General features: G+C 53.9%; 2 protein-coding genes across 2 annotated transcripts; one reads left to right on the top strand and one right to left on the bottom strand.

The window, feature by feature from the left end:
- Positions 1–5,054: 5,054 nt before the first annotated feature.
- Positions 5,055–8,025, bottom strand: DAND5 (DAN domain BMP antagonist family member 5). The gene is made up of 2 exons (XM_030294005.1): positions 7,705–8,025; positions 5,055–5,300 (listed from the first exon to the last, which is right to left on the bottom strand). The coding sequence occupies exons 1-2, from the start codon at positions 8,023–8,025 to the stop codon at positions 5,055–5,057; spliced, it is 567 nt and encodes a 188-aa protein (XP_030149865.1).
- Positions 8,026–18,672: 10,647 nt separating this feature from the next.
- GADD45GIP1 (GADD45G interacting protein 1) lies at positions 18,673–20,875 on the top strand. Its single transcript, XM_030301616.1, has 2 exons — positions 18,673–19,022; positions 20,510–20,875. The coding sequence occupies exons 1-2, from the start codon at positions 18,673–18,675 to the stop codon at positions 20,826–20,828; spliced, it is 669 nt and encodes a 222-aa protein (XP_030157476.1). The 3' UTR covers positions 20,829–20,875.
- The last annotated feature ends 137 nt before the right edge of the window (positions 20,876–21,012 follow it).

Raw genomic sequence — 21,012 nt, 5'->3', positions numbered from 1 at the left:
TCACAACATTGAGACAGCCCCTTAGCTGTCCCACCCAGCAGCCAAGCGTTCTGACATGGCCCCCACGATAGTCACCAGGATACCCCCCCCAGCTTCCCAAGTCGTGGAGACGGGCACAGGCCCACCCTGGCATCCCCCCCCACTCCGCTGCAGCCAGTGTGTGGAAAGCCAGGGGGCTAATGGACTCTCAGCTGTAGGCAGTGGGTGTCAGCCCCCCCCCCAGTTCATGAATATTCATCAGCTGGGGCAGTCCTGAACCCGTGGGGAGTCGGAGGTCCCAAGCAGCTGGGCACCCCCTTCTGTGCCAGGAGGCCCCCAGGTGACGGGGGGGGGGGGCTCAGCCAAGCCCCGGCAGTCCTCAGAGCTCAGCCCCGGTTACACACACACACACACACACACACACACACAAATCTGTGACCCAGACCCCCAGACACACAAGCAACAATCCCACAAACTCAAAACCACACCCAACAACACAGCCATCCAACACACACACACACGCACGTCATGCAAACACAGGGGTACGCAGTCACACAACCACAAACACACAGAGACACCATCACCCCCACACTGCATAGACACTATCACACACAGGTGTTTATCACATATAAAACACACACACACACACATACACACACACATGCAATCACCTCCAAACCGCAAGCTCCTTCCCACAAAAACACGCACGTAAGCGTGCAAACATGGACCCACACGTTCATACATGTATAGTCCCACTGACTTTCAAATGCAAACTCGCAGACACACAACCATCCCCAAACTTCATGGGCCATCTCGCTCTTTCTCTCTCTCTGTCTCACTCTCTCTCCCTCTCGCTCTCTCTCTCTCACACACACACACACACACACACGCACGCACCCACTGCAATCTCACTCTGCGCACCACTGCCGGTTTAAAGAAGGGGAAACTGAGGCACTGAGTTCCTGAAGGCCCCCAGTGGAGGACGGCCCCTCCTGACTCCCGTCAGAGGCTGCGGCCGGGCGCCCCCTGCTGGTCTGGTCCCTTCAAGAGCGCGCGGGGCGGAGGCGCGCGGGACGGGCACGCGCCTGACGTAACCATGGCATCCTCTTGGCACGCGCGGCCCGCGCGCGGGGAGGGCGGGGCGGGCGCGTTGCCATGGCGCCGACGGGCCGCGTGAATGGGGCATTGTTCGTCGCGGCGCCCGGGCCGGGCTGTCCAGGACCCACCCGGACCCACCCGGTCCGGCAGAGACCGGGAGACGGGGCGGGGAAAGACAGAGATGGAGAGAGATGGAAAGACAGGGAGAGACAAGAGGTAGGGAGAGACAGACAGAGCCCTAGAGGGGAAAAGAAAGACACTTAGAAGAGACGAGGGAGAGACAGAGGCGGAGAGACAGAGAGATGATCTGGAGAGACCTGCGAGATGGAAAGACGTGCACAACCGAGGAAGGACGGACAGAGGAAGAGGGCCACGGAGAGGCAGAGGAGGGGATCGAGATGGAAGACGAAGGCTGGGTGGGAAACAGAGGCCCACTGTGCCCGGCGCCTTGCCTGGCAACGGGAGGAGGCAGAGGACCGAGACCCCCTGGGCAAAGTCGGAGATGCCGAATGGGGGAGCCAGCCAGACGGAGGGTCAGAGAGACCCAGGAAGGAAATAAAGGGGAACGCTCCGAGGGTCTCTGGTCCCACCCACCTCAGTCCCTTCTCCTCTCCCTTTATTATTTTTTTTTTCCATTCCCTTCTAGAGGACTCGCCTTCCCCTGCCTGACGCTCTCAGAAGGCAAACCTGTGTCCTGCACATCTTTACAACCCGCTACAAGACACCATCAACACAGAGATCCAGTCCTTGGGGACGCCGCCCCAGACACCTTCACAGACACAGTGACACCTACGAACATGCCCACAGTCACCCAGAGACACTCACAGTCACGGTTACGGTCAGACACACCCATGACAGGGACTCCGGCCCGCCATCAGTGCGACAGTTACACATATAGTTCCATAGATGCACCATCGTGCAAGGACCCTACCAGACATGTGGTCCTAAGCCACACATCACCCCACAGGCTCACACTGCAGGAAACGCTGTCACATGTGCCTACCCTAGAGACAGAGCGCTCCTTCACACCTACACATGTCTCCCTACGTTCACTGACACCTTCACAGACACACATGTGCCTTCCCCCTGGTCTGACTCACTGACTGGCTCCCTGTCCCCTGGTCCAGATTGGGGGTCTGTGGGGCTGCTGGGTCCAGTTCTCCATGTTTGACATACAGACATCTGTCATCAGTGGAGGTTGGGAAGGAAAGGGACGGAAGCAAAGCCCCACCCCACTCTGCCTCAAAGGGCTGGGTCAAGCCAGGCCAGGGTGTTCCCCTACTCCGGGCTAGCTGGGTCAACTTGGCCCAAACCTGGACCAAGGGTGGCCCCTGGTGGCCATGTGTGGTCTCTGCACCCATCACGTGGGGAGACGGTGGGCGGCCCGATGGCCTAGGCTGAATAGAAGGGCAGAGAGGACAGGCCCAGGCTCAGCCCAGAGCCTGGAGAATACATCAGGGTCCAGAAGCGGGAACCCAGACCGAGAATTCAGAGCTTGAAATCCAGATCACGGTTTTCAGAACCCGATCTCAGAATCCAAAATCCAAAGCCGGATTCCCAGCTACCAGATCCAAGAACTCAGTTCCCAGAATTTAAAATCCAGGTCCGAATGCCCAGAATCCAGAATCCAAAAATCCTATCTTCCAGAATCTAAAGCCAAGGACCCGGAATCCAGATCCAAGAACCCAGAGCCCAGAATCCTCCTGAGAGCCGACTCCTGCCTTCCCCAAGCCCCCCACACTAGACCCTGGGCCACAGAGGTTGTCGAGGGCAAGGACGCTCTGAAGGGACAGGAGAGGGGCCCTGCGGTGACTCCACAGAGCCCCTCCCAGCTGCTGTCCCCGTGTGTTGACACACACACACTTCAACAGGATCTGACAGACCCCGCGCCCCAAAACACACAGCCCGTGACCATCACAGGTACAACACCACACACAGCGTGACACAACCTAAAGAAAAGAACCGCCATAGGCTCCTCTCCCCAGCGCGTGGACGCATGGGGGGCCCTCGCACCCATACAGCCTCAGCGCCACCCCCAGCCCCCACCCATCCCACCAGGCTCAGACACACAGCCACCATACCCAGAGATACACAAAAACCCAGGACCCCCAGGGTGTTGTGCTCCGCGTCCAGACACGCTCACAGAATTGTGGAGGCTGTCCACACACGCGCACACACACACACGCTCCCCCAAGCATGGAGAAGCCCCGTGCCTTGGCAGCAATGCAGCCCCTGGGAACGGGACCCCCGGGACAGGGCTTGTCGTGCACCCCCGTGCCCACCCCAGCCCTCCCCTGCCCGGCCGGCTGGCGGGCTTTAATACAGATGCCAAACTCATAATTGTAACTGAGGGTGACAGGGTCACCTTGAGCCCCAGATGCTCGCGCGGTGACAGATGGCGCTGGCAAACCTGATTAGCGGCCCCCGTGCCAGCGCCTGTGGCACCTGCATCCCTCGCCCCTCCCCCGCTCCCCCAGCACTCATTACCCACCCATTACTGGGCCTGGGGGGGCGGGGGGCGGGGGCCGGCTGGCACTGCCCAGGAGGGGGCAGGGACTCCGGGGGCCCCCTGGCACCAAGGCTCCCAGCTGGCTCCCCGGCTGGCAGGAGGTGGGCACAGCTGAAGGGGGGGAATCAGGCGCCTCGTGCCTGCCAGAGTGAGGGGTGCCCGCGGTGCCAGGGCTGAGCTGCCCGCTCGGACTCTGCCTGGGGTTTGGCACAGATGCCTGGAGGGAGGGGGGGAGAGTGCGCCCCCTGTGGGCCCCTGGTGACCCTGCCCCCCACCCGGGGCCCTTGAAGCAGGGCCTTGGGAGCTGGCCGCCTGGCCTGTTCCCACCCCTCTGTGCAGGCCTGTAGGGTCAGAGGTCGCAGGCTCCCACGCCCTGCTGGCCCATCTGTTTCCTCGGGTCCCCTCCTTCTGCTCCCCTCACCTGGGGCCTTCCTTCCTGAGGCAGGAAGAGGGCTGAGAGGGGCCTGGCCGCCCCCCCCCCCCACCCCGCCCCACGCTCCGGGGGGCATTTGGAGTCAGCCCTGACAGCGCCACATGTCCCCACGTCTGTGCCAGACGAGCCCATCTGCCAGGGCCCCGGTTCCAGCCGCCCGAGCCAGGCTGCCCTCATGCGCTGCAGACCCTGTGCCCAGCTAAGGAGGGAGCACCCCTGACGCCCACACCCCAACACAGGGCCACCCGTTCCCAGGGAGCCCCAGTTGGAGGAACACACACACACACGCACACACACGCACACGCACACACACACACGCACAACTGGGTTTGGCCAACCTTTATGGTTCCTGTTCAATACCACACTGTGCGTGGGGCTGTGTGGAAACTTAAGGGAGCGGGGCAGGAGGGGCGCTGGGATCACACGGGTCCTGCCTCTGACTTGGGGGGGCCCAAGTCTCCCCCAGCAGCTATGTCTGCCTCCCTGTCTTGGTTTCTTGGGGGGGGGGTCCCTAGGACGGGGTCATCCCTGTGTCTCCTGGTCCGTGTGGGACCATCTGTCCTCCCTGTAGCTGGGAGCGTGTCTGTCATTCTAGGAGAGGAGGTCCAGCCTAGGGGTCAACGTTGGGTGCCACACTGTCCAGGATTCGAATGCCAGACCTGCCACTTACTGCTGTGGGACCTGAGCGAGTGGCTTTGCCTCTTAGAACCTCAGTTTCCTTCTCTGTAAAATAGGGTGATACTAACCCCCATCTCATTGGGCTGCTTCGGGGATGACGTAAGTCAGCGTGTGTCAAACGCTTAGCGCAGGGCCTGGTAAACTGAGTGCTATGATTATGAGCGGCCCACCCCCACAGCTGGGGACGTGCCTGGTGTCCCTGGGAGCAGGGCAGGGACGCTGGAGACCTGTCAGGCTGTCCCTGTGTCCCTAGTCTCTTGACCCAGCGTACATGATCCAGGTTGGCATCTTTCTGGGCGCGTCTGCCCCCGTCTCCCCAAGATGTGCACATTTGCGTGTCCCTCCATCGTGCTCAGATCACGCCTTCGGGCTGCACTGACATCCTTCAACCAGCACAGTAGACGTCTTCCTCCGTCGACGGGAGCCGGGGCCGCTCGCCCGACACCACAGGACCACGGGTGTCCAGCGCTTTCGAGTGGGCACACAGCTGTTGCAGAGGACGAGTGGGGTGGGGTCCAAGCCGGGGACGTAGAGGGACGAGCAGTGGCCAAAGCACAGGTGGTTTCGGAGGTGAACTGCCGTGCAGCCGGGCTGGGAGATCACCTGGGACAGGGAGATCGGTGGAGTGTGGGGCCAGAATGGTGAGAATAATCTCCCATCCACTCCCACCCCACCTCGAGAGGCCAGGTTCAAATCCTGACTGCCATCGGCTGGCTGTGTGACTTGGGGCAAGCTACCCAGCCTCTCTGGTCCTGTTTCTTTACCTGTGAAATTATGGAAGTTCAACCAGGAAAAAGAGAAATCAACCTACCCTTTTTGTTGTTGTTGTTGTTGTTGTTAATGTGTGTTTATTTTTTTTTTTTTAATTTTTTTTTCAACGTTTATTTATTTTTGGGACAGAGAGAGACAGAGCATGAACGGGGGAGGGACAGAGAGAGAGGGAGACACAGAATCGGAAACAGGCTCCAGGCTCTGAGCCATCAGCCCAGAGCCCGACGCGGGGCTCGAACTCACGGAGCGCGAGATCGTGACCTGGCTGAAGTCAGACGCTTAACCGACTGCGCCACCCAGGCGCCCCAATGTGTGTTTATTTTTGAGAGACAGAGCGTGAGCGGGGGGAGAGGCAGAAAGAGAGGGGAGACACAGAATCCGAAGCAGGCTCCGGGCTCTGAGCTGTCAGCACAGGAGCCGGATGTGGGGCTCGAACCCTCGAGCCTCGTTTGGTGCCCCAATCTACCCTCGTTTGGTGCCCTTGCTGTGCCCTCCACCTGAGTTCATCCCAACGCATCTTTTCTCAGAAGCGTCCCCAAGGGAAATGTCACCCCCCTGGTGGTCTCTTTCCTGGGGCTCGTAGTAATTTATAGTTGTGTCTCTTCTTTTAACGTTCCTCTCCTAGAATACAAGCTGCCTGGGGACGGGGACTTTCTCTGCCTTGTTTATGGCTGTAACCCCAGCAGGTGCATCATAGCAAAAGCTAACACTTACTGACTGAGCCCTAACACCATGCCGGGACCCATGCTACTCACCTTAGGTGAACTCTCTCCTCCCACGATGCTACAAGCTGGGGCCATTATTGTCCTCATTTACTGATGAGGGAACCCGAGGCTCAGAGTAGTCCCTCACCTAAGTCCACACAGCTGCCAAAGGGGCTGCTGGCCCTGGGAACACCTCTGTGCCACCCCGGGGCAGTTGCCGCTCTGGGAGAGGGTACACAGCTGGATCCCAGGCCAGGGGTCCCCTCTGCTGGGCACAGCGTGCGTGGCTGTGCGGGGCAACTGGGGCACAATTCAGGGCCAGGTAGCTGGCCCAAGGCCATGCAATCGCCACCGTATCACCTTCGGCGAAAGTTTGCTGAATGAATAATGAGCCAAGGGGGCTTGGGAACTGACACCCTGCGGGGCATCGTTCCAAACACCTTGCGTGCATTCACATCTGTCATTAAGTCTGTTTTGCCAAGATAGGAAACGAGGCTCAGAGAAGGGAAGCCACTTCCCCTGGGTCACACAGAAGTCATCAGTTAACTTGAAGCCAGGTACACGGAGCACCAAAGCCCGGGTTATAAACACACGGCATGAATTCCCACAGCTCTTAAAGAGCACTGACTGAATGCCCATAACCATATCTGTCTCGTTCTGATGCCCAATAGCCCTTAGGAGGCAGGCACTATTATTCATTTAATCACTCATTCATTCAACAAACACTGAGTGCCCACTGCGTGCCTGGCTCTGTTCACAGGCCTGGCGATGGGGATACAGAAGTGAGCAAGGCATAATAATCCGTGCTCTGCTGGAGAAGACATTCTAGTGAGGGAGACGTGACAAATGCAACCACAAAGTCAGCTTTACGTGTTAGGCGATGAGGTGTACTACAGTGAGAAATAAAGCAGGAAAGAAGGAACAGGTGAAAGGTGTTACATCTTTAAATTGTGTCTGAGAAAAAACCTGAAGGAGGGAAGAGAAGGAGCCACAGAATATCTGGGGGTGGGGGAGTGGAATGGCAGAGGCAAAGGGAGCAGCCCGTGCAAAGGCCCTGAGGTAGATGTAGCATTGGTGTGTCCGGAAAAAAGCAAGGTGGCTGGTGTGGCAGGAGTGAAGTAGGTGAGGAGAAGAGCAGGAGGAGGCGAGGTCGGGGAGGTGACAGGCAGAGAGTGCCGGGCCTTGTGGGCCCCGGGAGGGACATGGCTTTGCTCTGACTGCAGTGGGAGCCGTGGAGGGCTCTAAGCGGAAGAAGGAGAAAATCTGACTCGGGTATTCACAGGTGCCCTCTGGCCACCAAATGGAAAAATAGGCCTGGGGGAGAAGGCAGCCATAGAAGGGCGGGAGACCAGGATGGAAGTAACTGCATGGTTGGGTAGGAAAGGCTTAGGCCTCATCTTCTAAGGGAGGAAACAGGATAAGAGACGTTTAGGTGGAGGGTGCGAGGCCGGACCCCAGATCCGTGCAGGACCACCGTCTGTGCTCTCCGCCAGTGCTGAAACTCGGCCCTCCCCTCCCCCTGCCACCCTCACCTGGGTGAACGGCACAGCCTTGCACCTCTCCCGGGTCACTTCGTGCGGGTCCAGGGGCAGAGACATGGTGGGGGCCGCTTCCTGCCCCTGCCGCAGACTACCTCTCCCCAGCCGGCCAGTTTTCTGCAGGCCCAAGAAGGCCTTCCAGCTGCTGAGGGCAGAGGATTGTACCTGGGAGGCTGGGACCCCTCGGCCCGGAGCCCGGGTCTCATTGGTGGCAGCCCAGAGCCGAGATGGGGGCCCCTGGGGTCCGGGCCTCCCAAAGCCTGTGGGCAAGTGGGCCCCACTGAGCAGGAGAGCAATCAGCTGGCGGAGGAACATCTGTCCGTCTGTCAATCTGGGACTGGGCTCAGGGTCCTGGGCGGTCGACCCTGCTGTCTGGTGGGTGGAACCGAGGCCCTTCGGACCTGCTTTAAATGGCTTTCCCCCAACCTCTGCAGACCCACAGTGGGAAGGAAAATAAACTGAGGCCTGCTGGGTTCCCACCCCTCCCCCCACCAGCCTGGCAGGGAGCCTGGGGGCTGGGTCTGTGGGTGTGTGGGCCGTGGGGACTGGGAAAGGCAAGTCTGGAAACAGGGACTCAGGGGCACGATGCCTGGAGGCTCTGAGGGGGCTCCTTTCTAGGTCTGGGGCACATCCATCCCTCCGTTTAGCAAAATCAGACAATCCCAGCCAGGCCTCTCGGGTTTCAGCCTGAGCATTGCAACTTTTTTTTTAAATTTTTTTAAATGTTTTTATTTGTTTTTGAGAGAGAGAGAGAGAGAGAGAGAGAGACAGAGCATGGGTGGGGTAGGGGCAGAGAGAGAGAGACACACGCACGCAGAATCCGAAGCAGGCTCCAGGCTCCGAGCTGCTAGCACAGAGCCGGACGCGGGGCTCAGACTCGTGAACCGTTGAGATCATGACCTGAACCTAAGTCAGACGCTTCACGGACTGAGCCACCCAGGCGCCCCAGCATTGCAACTTTCTGGCTGTGCAACCTCTGTGAAGTCCCTTCACCCCTCTGGGGGCTCAGCGTCCTCTTTGGTTCCGGGGATGTATATAATATGTTATTAACTCTCCCTACCTGGTGGGGCTATTCTGAGGACTCAAAGGAGATAATTTGCGCAAGCAGCTTACAATAGAGGCTGATACACAGTAGAACCATGAGTAAACTATGATTAACTTCATTATAGCTGTTTTTCCTTTAGCACCTATTAGAGGCCAGGCGTGATTCCCAGCCCTGGGGACTCGGGGGGGGGGGGCAAGACAGAAATGGGTTCTCGCTGTGGATGTGACACTGCAGTGCAGAAAACAGGCAGTACAAGATAAGATGATGTCAGGGTCTGAAGTGTTAGGTTATTTAAATAGCATGTGCCTTACAGGAGTCAGGGCGGGGACTTCTGCCCCCCAGGGTGGTCAGAGAAGGCCTCCCCGAGGAGGTGACATTTTTGCAGAGCCCCGAGGTGGTGCTGGAGGCGATGGGAACAGCCCGGTGGGGGGTGGAGGCTGGAGGGCTGGAAGCACATGAAGAGGGTGGGAGCCGTGTCCCAGGCTTTGGAGCCCCGGGGACGCCTGGGTGGGGGGCCGGGCCGGGCCCTGGCACCCCCGTAGCCCCCATTTCGCACCCAGGCGACGAGCTGCCGGCGCAGGGGCCGTGAGAAGCCGCACGGCCGGTCCTTCCCGCGCCCCGCGGGGCTGCGAAGTGCGATGGGGCGCGCTCGCCCTCTGGCGGCGGCTCTCGGGACTGCGCGGCAGCCGCGCCCGGGGCATCTGCCTCCTGGACGCCCCACCTGGAGGTGCGAGGGTGCTTCCCCCACACCCCGCTGCATCCGAGCTCCTGGGCGTCCCCCAGCCCGCCCCCTCGAAGTCCTCTAGACCCAGCTGATGCCCATGCTAACGCCCCAAACTTTGGAGCACCGTTGAGCCCCTCGCTTTCTCTGACTGCACCCCTCCCATCTGCTATGACGGCAAATCCCGTCTGCTCCAGAATCTACCTAGAATCCGTCCACTTCTCACTCCTCTCTCGCCCCCCGCCCAGACACGGCCCCTGTTATTTCCCCGTTTGAACCAGTACGGCCCCTCCACCCCGGACTGGTGCTCGAGCTCCCAGCACCTCTCCGCAAAGTCTGTTCCCCCCACAGCAGCCAGGAGGCGCCGGTGAGCACTTGGGTCCGGGCACTTTTCTTTGCTCAGAACCTTCCAGGGCTCGCACCTCGCTCGGGTGACAGCCAAAGTCTTCACTGCAGCCCACAGGTGTCGCCAGTCTGCTCCTATCACCACCACCCCTTCCTCCTCTTTCCCACCCTCTCCCCCTTTCTCACTCCCTCCAGCCCCTCCAACTGCCCCCGCCCCGCGCCCCGGCCTCCTTCGCTCTTCTCCAGACTCACCAGGCATAATCCCATAATACTACACAGTGGTACAGGGCTAAGGAACCTCTTTTTTTTTTACACGGAAGGATATCCATGAAAATTAAGTTTACAGGTTTTTTTAAATGTTTATTTATTTTGAGAGACAGCGTGCACAAGCTGGAGAGGTGCAGAGAGAGAGACAGAGAATCCCAAGCAGGCTCCCCGCTGTCAGCACGGAGCCCCACACAGGGCTCAAACTCAGGAACTGTGAGATCACGACCTGAGCCGAAATCATGAGTGGGTTGCTTAATGGAGTGAACCACCCAGGCGCCCCCAAGAAAATTGAATTTAAAAAAATATTCGGATGTCTATTACATGCTGACCTTTTGGAGGAGGAGAGTAAGAATTTACAAGCTGGGGGTGGGGGTGGCTTAGTTGGCTAAGCGACAAACTCTTGATTTCAGCTCAGGTCATGATCTCATGGTTCGTGAGATCAAGTTCTGCCTGGAGCTCTGTGCTGACAGCACAGAGCCTGCTTGGGGTTCTCTCTCTCTCTCTCTCTCTCTCTCCCCACCCCGCTCATGCACTCACACACTCTCTCAAAATAAATAAATGAACTTAAAAAAAAATTTTTTTTTGAAAAGAATTTACAAGCTATGGTTTACTCGTACTTGCATTAAAAATTTTTTTAATGCATGTTAATTTTTGAAAGAGCACGAGCAGGGGAAGGGCAGAGAGAAGGAGATATAGAATCAGAAGCAGGCTCCAGGCTCTGAGCTGGCAGCACAGAGCCCAAAGCAGGGATCGAACCCACCAACTGGGAGATCATGACCTGAGCTGAGGTCCCTGCCTAACTGACTGAGCCACCCAGGTGCCCCTACTTGTATTTGCATTTAGAGTTTACTTGTATTTCCATGTTGAAAAGAGCAGCAAGATTTTCCTTTTAGGGAGGGGTTTCACTTTAGAGTTTAAAAACTCTTTTAAGCATACAAAACCGGAACATAAGAAAAGAAAAAAACACAAATGAAAGCAATCTATATACCATTGTCCTGCCCTTTGCTTTTTAGGTGAACTATTTCAGGCATTCAAATAAGTATAGGTAAAAAAAAATAATAATAACACCCCTAAAACATTTTTAAAAAATTAAAAAAGGAAAAAAAAAAGGGTGCCTGGGTGGCTCAGTCGGTTAAGCGTCCTACTCTTAATTTCAGCTCAGGTCATGGTCTCATGGTTCATGGGCTCAAGCCCCACATTGGGCTCTGTGCTGACAATGCAGAGCCTGCTTAGGACTCTCTCCCTCCCTCTCTCTCTCTCTCTTTGCCTCTCTGCCCCCCACATCATGCACACTCACCTGCTCTCTCGCTCTCTCTCAAATGAACTTAAAATTTTTTTTAATGTTTATTTATTTTTGAGAGACACAAAGCATGAGCAGGGGAGGGGCAGAGAGAGAGAGAGAGAGAGAGAGAGAATCTGAAGCAGGTTCCAGGCCCTGAGCTGCCAACACAGAGCCCGACATAGGACTCGAACTCATGAGCTGTGAGATCATGACCTGAGCCGAAGTCAGATGCCCAACCGACTGAGCCACCCAGGGGCCCTAATGACCTCATTTTCTTTCTTAGAGATCTTACTTCTAAATATGGTCACATTCTGAGGTACTGGCAGGTGGCACTTTGACATGTGAATCTTGGGGGGACATGACTCAGTCCAACAAGGACTGATACATGTTACAATATGGATGTGCCTAATTGTCACAAACGGCTCCATGTATATGAAATGTCCAGAATTAGGCAAATCCAGAGAGACAGAAAGGAGTTTACTGGTTGCCAGGAACTGATGGGAGGGGGGACTGGGGAGTGACTGTTCATGGGTATGGAGTTTCCTTCTGGGGCGATGGGAATGCTCTAGAACTAGATAGCGGTACTGGTTGCTCGATATTGTGAATGTACTAAATGCCACTGGAGTGTTCACTGCACGTGATTGATTGTATGCTGTGTAAATTTTAATTTAAATGTAAATTAAAATTTCAACTTAAGACCTGCCCTCAGGGGGCGCCTGGGTGGCTCGGTGGGATGAGCGTCCGACTTCGGCTCAGGGCATGATCACGTGGTTCGTGCGTTCCAGCCCCGCGTCGGGCTCTGTGCTGACAGCTCGGAGCCTGGAGCCTGTTTCAGATCCTGTGTCTCCCTCTCTCTGCTCCTCCCCCACTCATGCTCTGTCTGTCTGTCTGTCTCTCAAAAATAAGTAAAGCTTAATTTTTTTTTTTTTAAGACCTACCCTCAGAAGCCTTACCCCTTCTTTCCCCCTTGCTCCTTCCCCCCGCCCCCGTCCCACCCTCCCTCCCTCCGGCCTGTGCCATTTGGCCGCTGCTGTGTGCAAAGCCCTGGCCAGCAGTGGGGGTGGGGAAGCTAGTTTGTCGTCAAAGTGCCTGCTCTTAACTTCTAAGCTGATGTTTCCCAGAGTGGATCCGAAACCTCCTGACCTGGTAGGAAACTGCTGTTCAGAAATCCTGCACCATTGTGGGGACTTCCTTCCTCTTTCACCATTGTAGTTATTTGTGCATCTCACCCACAAGACTGTGAGCTTGTCTTTGACTTTGAGGACAAAGACCAGTTATACTTCATTACCTGTCTCTTCAAAGGTTCAGGAAGTAGAGAAGGTGACCACTGAGTTAAACCTGCATGACAAGAAAGAGCCCACCATATAAAGATCTTGGGAGACAGTTCTAGGCATAGAAACAACAGAGGTGATGCAAAGGCCCTGAGGCCAGTGCGGGTCTGGGACCATGTGGCCCCTTCTGCCACCTAATGGGTCTTCCTGCTTCTCCATGTTGCTCCACTCAATGTCTTTTCTTCTCAGCAGCCAGAGGAGAACTACAAGTCATATCCATCTCTTCTCGGCTCAAAGACTTCCCATGGCTCCCCATTGCCCTTGGAATAAACCATATTCCTCACCATGGCCTATAATGCCCGCAGGGCTGGCCCTTGCCTATCACTCTTCACTGCACCTCCTTCCCCAACCCCCTTCGTTCACTGGACCTCAACCACAGTAGCCATATGTCCCTCGGCAAATCCTGGGGAAAGACTTGGATTTCTTGGGCACTTCAGGGAAACCTCCTCGTGGGCACAGGGGAACACAGATAGGGAGGCTCACTGCAGGATTATTTCTGCAGTCAAGAAAAATTGGAAACAAATGTCCATCAAAAGAGCCTGCTGTAATAATTATAGTTTATTCCTACCATGAACGATATGGAGCACAGATTTTTTTTTAACTTTTTTTTTTTTAACCACTACGCTCAGTAAGAAATATACTTCAAGGCGCCTGGGTGGCTCAGTCAGTTAAGCGCCTGACTGTCGACTTTGGCTCAGGTCATGACCTCACAGTTTGTGAGCTTGAGCCCCCTGTCGGGCTATTCACTGACAGCACAAAGCCTGCTTGGGATTCTCTCTCTCTCTCTGCCTCTCCCTGACTCACGCACACTCTCTCAAAATAAGTAAACACTAAAAAAAAAAATTGGGGCGCCTGGGTGGGTCAGTCGGTTAAGCGTCAGACTTCGGCTCAGGTCATGATCTCACAGTCCGTGAGTTCGAGCCCCGCGTTGGGCTCTGTGCTGACAGCTTGGAGCCTGAAGCCTGCTTCAGATTCTGTCTCCCTCTCTCTGACCCTCCCCCATTCATGCTCTGTCTTTCTCTGTCTCAAAAATAAAAATAAACATTAAAAAAAATTTTTTTTAAATAAGACACATACTTTATACTGTGAACCAGAAGCAGATTATATTTTCCAAAGAGACCTCAACGATATATGCCCCATCCTCTGTGCTCTACATACAATCTTTTGTATGCGACCTTGAAAATCGTTTGATTGCATGACAAAGTCTTTGATCCCTCCCCTTGAACCTAGACTTTGTGACTGGCTCCACCAATAGAATCAAACAGAAATGATGTCATGTGACTTTTTTTTTTTATTTTTTTAACATTTATTTTTGAGAGAGAGAGAGAGACAGAGCATGAGTGGGGGAGGGACAGAGAGAGAGACGGAGACACAGAATCCGAAGCAGGCTCCGGGCTCCGAGCCATCAGCCCAGAGCCTGACGCGGGGCTCGAACTCATGAACCGAGGGATCATGACCTGCGCCAAAGTTGGATGCCTAACTGACTGAGCCACCCAGGCGCCCCACGTCATGTGATTTCTGAAACTCAGTCATAAAAATGCCACGCACTTCGGCCTTGTTCACTTGGGCCCCAGCTACCATGTTGTGAAGCGGCCCAAATTGGCTCACACGGAGAAACCGCTATGCAGACGATACTCCACCCAACAGCCCAGCTGAGACTTCAGCTGGCGTCAATAATGAGACATGAATGAAGGAAGATGCCTGCCGAAGATTCTGGAGGCTAGGCATCAGGTCATTCAACTTCAAATTCTCCCCAGCGAGGGCCGCAGAAAGCATGGAACAGAGACAAGCCCTCCCCACTGGGCTCCGCCCAAATTCCTGATCTATAACACTCTTTGAGCATAATCAAAACAGCGGTTTGGGGCCGGGTTTGTTAGCAGCGATCACGACTGGAACATTAGCATATCCATATACGTATATGTGGCAGAAAGTTTTCTTTTACCAGAGGATACTTACCCTTACTACATGTGATACAATCTGGTATTTTTATTCTACTCTTTTTTTTCTTTTCTATTAAAAATAACCACTCTAGGGGCGCCTGGGTGGCTCAGTCGGTTAAGCGTCCGACTTCAGCTCAGGTCACGATCTCTCGGTCTGTGAGTTCGAGCCCCGCGTCGGGCTCTGGGCTGATGGCTCGGAGCCTGGAGCCTGCTTCCGATTCTGTGTCTCCCTCTCTCTCTGTCCCTCCCCCATTCATGCTCGGTCTCTCTCTGTCTCAAAAATAAATAAACGTTAAAAAAAATTTAAAAAAAATAACCACTTTACATTCATGTTCATGGGAACGTTATTCACAGCAGTCATAAGGTGGAAGCATCCCAAGGGTACGTCGATGGACGAATGAACAGACCAAACGTGGTAAACACATACTCCGGGATATTATTCGGTCTTAAAAAGGAAGGAAATTCTAACACATGCTACAATGGGGACGTTGTTGAGGACATTAGGCTCCGTAAAATAAACCAGCCACAAAACGACAAATATAACATGATTCTACTTCTATGAAATCCCTGGAGTTGTCAGATTCATAAGAGACAGAAATAGAATGGTGGGTGCCGGGGCTGGGGGAGGGAGGAATGAGGAGTTAGTATTTAACGGGGACAGTTTCTGTTTTGCAAGATGACCAATTCCAGGGATGGATGGCGATAAGGGTTGCCCAACCATGTGAATATGCTTGGAGACACTGAATAGTACACTTTGCTACTTTTTTAAAGTAATCTCTGCACCCAACACGGAGCTCGAACTCACAACCCGGAGATGAAGAGTTGCGTGCTCCACCAACTGAGTTAGCCAGGCCCCCCTAAATAGGACGCTTTTTGATGGGGCGCCTGGGTGGCTCAGTCGGTTAAGCATCTGCCTTTGGCTCAGGTCATGATCTCACGGTTCGTGGGTTCGAACCCTGAGTTGAACTCTGTGCTGACAGCTCAGAGCCTGGAGCCTCCTTCAGATTCTGCGTCTCTGTCTCTCTCTGCCCCTGCCCCCCACTCGCGCTCTGTCTCTCTCTCTCAAAAGAAACCCCGGATAAACATTTTTTAAAAATTAAAAAAATAAAGTGATGATGATGGGACGCGTGGGTGGCTCAGTCGGTTGGGTCCCTGACTTTGGCTCAGGTCGTGATCTCATGGTTCGTGAGATCAAGCCCCACCTCGGGCTCTTGGCCGACCGCACGGAGCTGTCAGCAATCCCGGTTGCTTGGGATCCTCTCTCTCCCACTTTCTCTGCCCCTCCCTTGCGCACGGTCTCTAAATAAATAAATAAAAATTTAAATAAGTAAGTAAGTAAATAAAAGATCTGAAGCGATCCAGTCAAATGTTAATATCTGTTGAGTCTGGGTGATGACGCATGTGACTGTACTCATCTGTCCCTGTGAAATAATTCGTTAACACTATAAGTGACAATGCATAAAGCGAGGCTCTAGGATACATTAGAAACTGACACAAGTTGGGGAAGCAGCTCAGGGGAGCGGAGGATGGAAGACAGGTGGGCGTAAGACTGCTCACTGCAATCGTTTTTGTTGCTTGTATTTTTGTTTTTTTCACTTGCAAAATATAATAAATCTACAGGAAAGTATGCAAGCCACACATACACAGCTTAAAAAATACTTATAACTCAGGCGTCACTGTAGCCAAGAAAGAACCCTGAATCCAGTCTATCTGGAGAAAAGCAAACAGAACAGGACTGCCCAGCCCAATGACCTGTCACGAAGCGGCCCCCTCCCCTTCCCACCCTGCCACGTGACCCACCAGATGCCTACTCGTCCCCGCCAGAGGTATCCCACCTGGACTTCCAGAATGATCGCTGCTGCCTTGCTTTCATCGGTCACCCCTCAAGGTGCGCATCCCTAATGACACCACTGGTTCTCCGCTTTCCACAAAAAGGATGACTTGTGAAAACTTCGCACAACGAAAAACAGCCCCTTGTGAACAGGAATCACGTGGGTCCTGCTTGTTACAAATGATGTCCCTGGGAATCACTCGCGTTGCTGTGGGCGGCTGTAATCTCTGCGCTTGCATTCCTGTGTAGTATTCTGTTGGTTGAAACATCAAAACCTAGGTCTCGGTTCTGCTGTGAATGGACTCAGGCACCCGCTGTTTCCGGTTTGGGATTGACACATACACGGCGCTGTTGCGAGCTGGGGTTCTTCTCCAGGCTTCCTAGTTCACTGCGCAAACTGCGATTCATGTGTGTGATAAAATACACGTAACGTAAAATATACCATTTTAATCATTTTCAAGTGTCGTGTCCAGTGCTATTAAGCACATTGACATTGTTGTGCAACCACTGCCACTCTCCGGCTCCAGAATTTTTTCCTCTTCTCAAACAGAAACTCCGTCCCCCTTAAACACTAACTAACGCCCATTCTTTGTCCTGCCAACCACCATTCTGCTTTCCGTCTCTACGGATGTGGTTCCCCCAAAGGACCTCATATAAGTGGAATCACACAATATATGTTCTTTTGTGACTGGCTTATTTCACTCAGTATAATGTCTTCCAGATTTACCCATGTTATTCATCCCATTTCCTTCCTTTTGAAGACTGAAATCCTGTTTTTAAAAAGTAGTGTTGGGGCACCTAGGTGGTTCAGTCGGTGGAGCATCCGACTTCGGCTCAGGTCATGCTGTTGCACTTAACGAGTTCAAGCCCTGCGTCAGGCTCTGTGCTGACAGCTCAGGGCCTGGAGCCTGCTTTGGATTCTGTGTCTCCTGCTTTTTCTGCCCCTCCCCTGCTTGCGCTCTGTCTCTCTCTCTCAAAACTCAACAAACATTAAAAAAAATTTTGTGTAAGTAGTATTTATTATTTTTTTTTTATTTAAACAAAATTTTTTTTAACATTTATTTACTTTTGAGACAGAGAGAGACAGAGCATGAACAGGGGAGGGTCAGAGAGAGGGAGACACAGAATGTGAAACAGGCTCCAGGCTCTGAGCTGTCAGCACAGAGCCCGACGCGGGGCTTGAACTCACGGACCATGAGATCATGACCTGAGCGAGGTCGGCCACTTAACCGACTGAGCCACCCAGGCGCCCCGTGTAAGTAGTATTTAATTTCTGCACCTTGATCAACCAATTTAAACATTTTTTAAATCTGAAAAATTAAATTAAAAGGCATAAAGTAACAAAATATTTACAGTAAAATTTAAGATCGAATTTCTACATAAATGTCTTAAATAACCATAGAACTTTCAATAAGTGTTTTAAATAGAAATTTAAACATTTTAAACAATTGTCTAGGTAAGGTTTTACATAATTATTTAAAATAAAAACCTTGAGGGCACCTGGGTGGCTCAGTCAGTTAAGCATCGGACTTCGGCTCAGGTCACAACCTCACAGTTACCGCGTTTGAGCCCTGCACTGGGCTCTGTGCTGACAGCTCAGGGCCTGGAGCCTGCTTTGGATTCTGTGTTTCCCCCTCTCTCTGCCCCTCCCCTGTTCACCTTCCCCGCTCACACACACACACTCTCTCTCTCTCTCTCAAAAATAAATAATCATTAACAAATAAATAAATAAAAATCCTGAAATAGTCAAAATCAAATTTAAAGCACAAAATGAAGCATAACAAATATTTAATGTTATGAACAATATTTAAGTATTTAAGATGAAATTTAAACATTTTAACGAATACCTTAAATAGATTCTAAATATTTAAAATATAAAGTAATATGTAGTTTAAACTTCACATGGAAGTCATATTTAAGTTTTTAAACATTTCATATTTACATTGTAAAATGAAAAATCAAATGCTACTTTAAGAATATAAAATGAAAATATAATGCGATTTTAATAAATAACTGGTAAAAAAAAAAATTCTAAACTATACTTGAAGACGGATAAAAAACTTTTTACCCCCTCCTCTCCCCAGCCGGGAGCTGGGGCCACGGGGACTCCCCCTCGCCCCGCCCAGCCGGTCTCCGGACCTCGCGCGCAGGCAGTGTTGTGGCCAGCCCGGCCGGCCCGCGAGGACCCCGCGCAGCCAAGATGGCGGCGTCCGTGCGGCGGGCGCGCAGCCTGCTAGGGCTGGCGACGACCCTGGCCCGGGGCTCCCGGGACTACCGGGCGCCGCCGCCCCCACGCCGCTCGCCAGGGCCCTGGTGGCCGGACCCGGACGACCCACTGACCCCACGCTGGCAGCTAGGGCCGCGCTACGCGGCCAAGCAGTTCGCGCGGCACGGCGCCGCCTCCGGGGTGGCCGCCGGTTCGCTGTGGCCCTCGCGGGAGCAGCTCCGCGAGCTGGAGGCCGAGGAGCGCGAATGGTGCCCGAGCCTGGCGGCCATGCAGGAGTCGCTGCGGGTGCAGCGGCTGGCGGAGGAGCAGAAGCGTCAGGCCAGGTGTGTGCGGTGGGGTGGGCGCGGGGCTGCGGGCTGTGCCCTCTGCGGCCGGGCGGATGAACTGTTGTGCACGGTGCTTAACTCTATCCAGCGTCCATCGCAGGGGGGTTTGCGTGCTGTATGTAGATTTACCTGTATGCTCACCTAGCTACAAAACAGATTTTTGAGTAACAATTCGTTTAGCCACTCATCAAATCTTTACTGAGGGCTTCCTGTGTAAGGCCTTGTCCCAGGTGCCGGGCACAGAGCAGAGAACAAAACAAGATAATATCAGGTGGGGGCAGAGAACCATGAGGAAGAGAGAGAAAATTGAGTTAAAAGTGGGCCTTGGAGAGCGACTTTGGCTTGCAAGACCTCGAACCTCGGGCTCTGAGGACTTGATACTTAGAGACTTGAGTGGCCAGACATAGCCGTGGGGAGATCGTCGGGAGAGTGTTACTGGTACTGGGAACAGCTGGTGCAAAGGCCCTGAGGTAGGAATATGCTTTAAGAACTGCCAGGAGGTCAGTGTGACTGGGGAGGAGTGGGAGGTGATGGGGCCTGCAGTCAAGGGCAGAGGTCAGACTTGGAGACAACTCTGAAGAAGACTTGAAGAATGCAAGACCAGGGGCATCAGGACGGTACCACTTCCCAGAGGGAGTGGGCAGGCAAGTTGGAGGAGCAGGCCAGGCATGTTCCTGGTTTTCATTGTTCTTGTCCTCACAATAGCTCTAAGAGGAAGAGGGGATCACCTTCATTTTAGAGATGAGAAACCGAAGCTTGGAAATTTGGAATCACTTGTCCAGTCACCCACGAATTGAACAGTGGATCTAGAATGTGAATTCCAGGCTCTACCCCATCCCAGTGGGATAACCCTGCCATCAGGCTTCAGATCTTTCACCTTCACGTCTCTAATCTTTAAAATGGGGCTGTGCCGCTTAACCAGCTGAGCCACCAGGCGCCCATGTCATTATTTTTCATCTCTGATAATATTCTTGATGTTGAAATCTACTTAATCTGGTATTAATATAGCCACCTTGGGTTTCTTAAAAAACAAACAAATAAAATAAAATGGGGCCGTGCCTCACCACTACTCATAGGATCGGAGGGAAAGGTCCAATCCATTTCTTGCCTTTACAACTGGGCCTGGCATACAGCAGGTGCTCAAGTGATGTCTGTAGGATGAAAGCGCTGTGGGAATGGCCATACAGTGTGTGGCTCTGGGACGGCTCAGTGAAATGCTGAGTTGACTCTGGGTCTCCTCCTGGGGGTTCTGGGGATCTGGCTCTCTTGTGCTCAAGATCACGCACAAGTTAGTTCCTCTCTCCTGCCCGTTACTTCGGTTGTCAAGGATTTTTCCTGACAGTTTTAACGACCACCGAGTCTTCCCAGTTTTTCATCTCCGCGGGGAAGTCAATGTGGGCAGACTAGGGGGTGGGCTGTGGGTAGACGGGTGCTCCTTTTCTGGCTGGGCGTCGCTGTTCTCACCGCCCCGCCCTCCGCTGCAGGGAGCAGCTCATCGCCGAGTGCATGGCCAAGATGCCACAGATGATTGAGAGCTGGCGGCGGCAGCAGCAGGAGCGCAGGGAGAAGGAGCGGGCGGACAAGGAGCGGCGGGCCCAACTGCAGGCTGAGGCCCAGGAGCGCCTGGGCTACCACGTGGACCCGAGGAGCGCCCGCTTCCAGGAGCTGCTGCAGGACCTGGAGAAGCAGCAGCGCAAACGCCTCAAGGAGGAGAAACAGAGACAGAAGAAGGAGGCACGAGCTGCTGCGCTGGCCGCTGCCACAGCCGAAGACCCAGCAACCTCCGTGGCACCCGGTTCCTGACTGGTCTTCTCCCAATAAAACCTGGCGCCTGATGGCCCCACCCCTGATTTTGTCCTCCTCTCTCATCAGGCCCCCTCCTGGGCCCCCTGGTTCCTTCCCAACACCTGGGGCCAGGGAATCCCCCACCTTTCCTGGCTCTGCTCACTCGGGGACTCTGGGCCCTGCTAGCTCAGGCTTCAGGGGG

Source organism: Lynx canadensis, chromosome A2 (genome assembly GCF_007474595.2).
Source record: "Lynx canadensis isolate LIC74 chromosome A2, mLynCan4.pri.v2, whole genome shotgun sequence".
NCBI classification, from domain to species: domain Eukaryota; kingdom Metazoa; phylum Chordata; class Mammalia; order Carnivora; family Felidae; genus Lynx; species Lynx canadensis.
The sequence above is the reverse complement of the archived record's forward strand: the minus strand, read 5'-3'. Positions and strand labels throughout refer to the sequence as shown.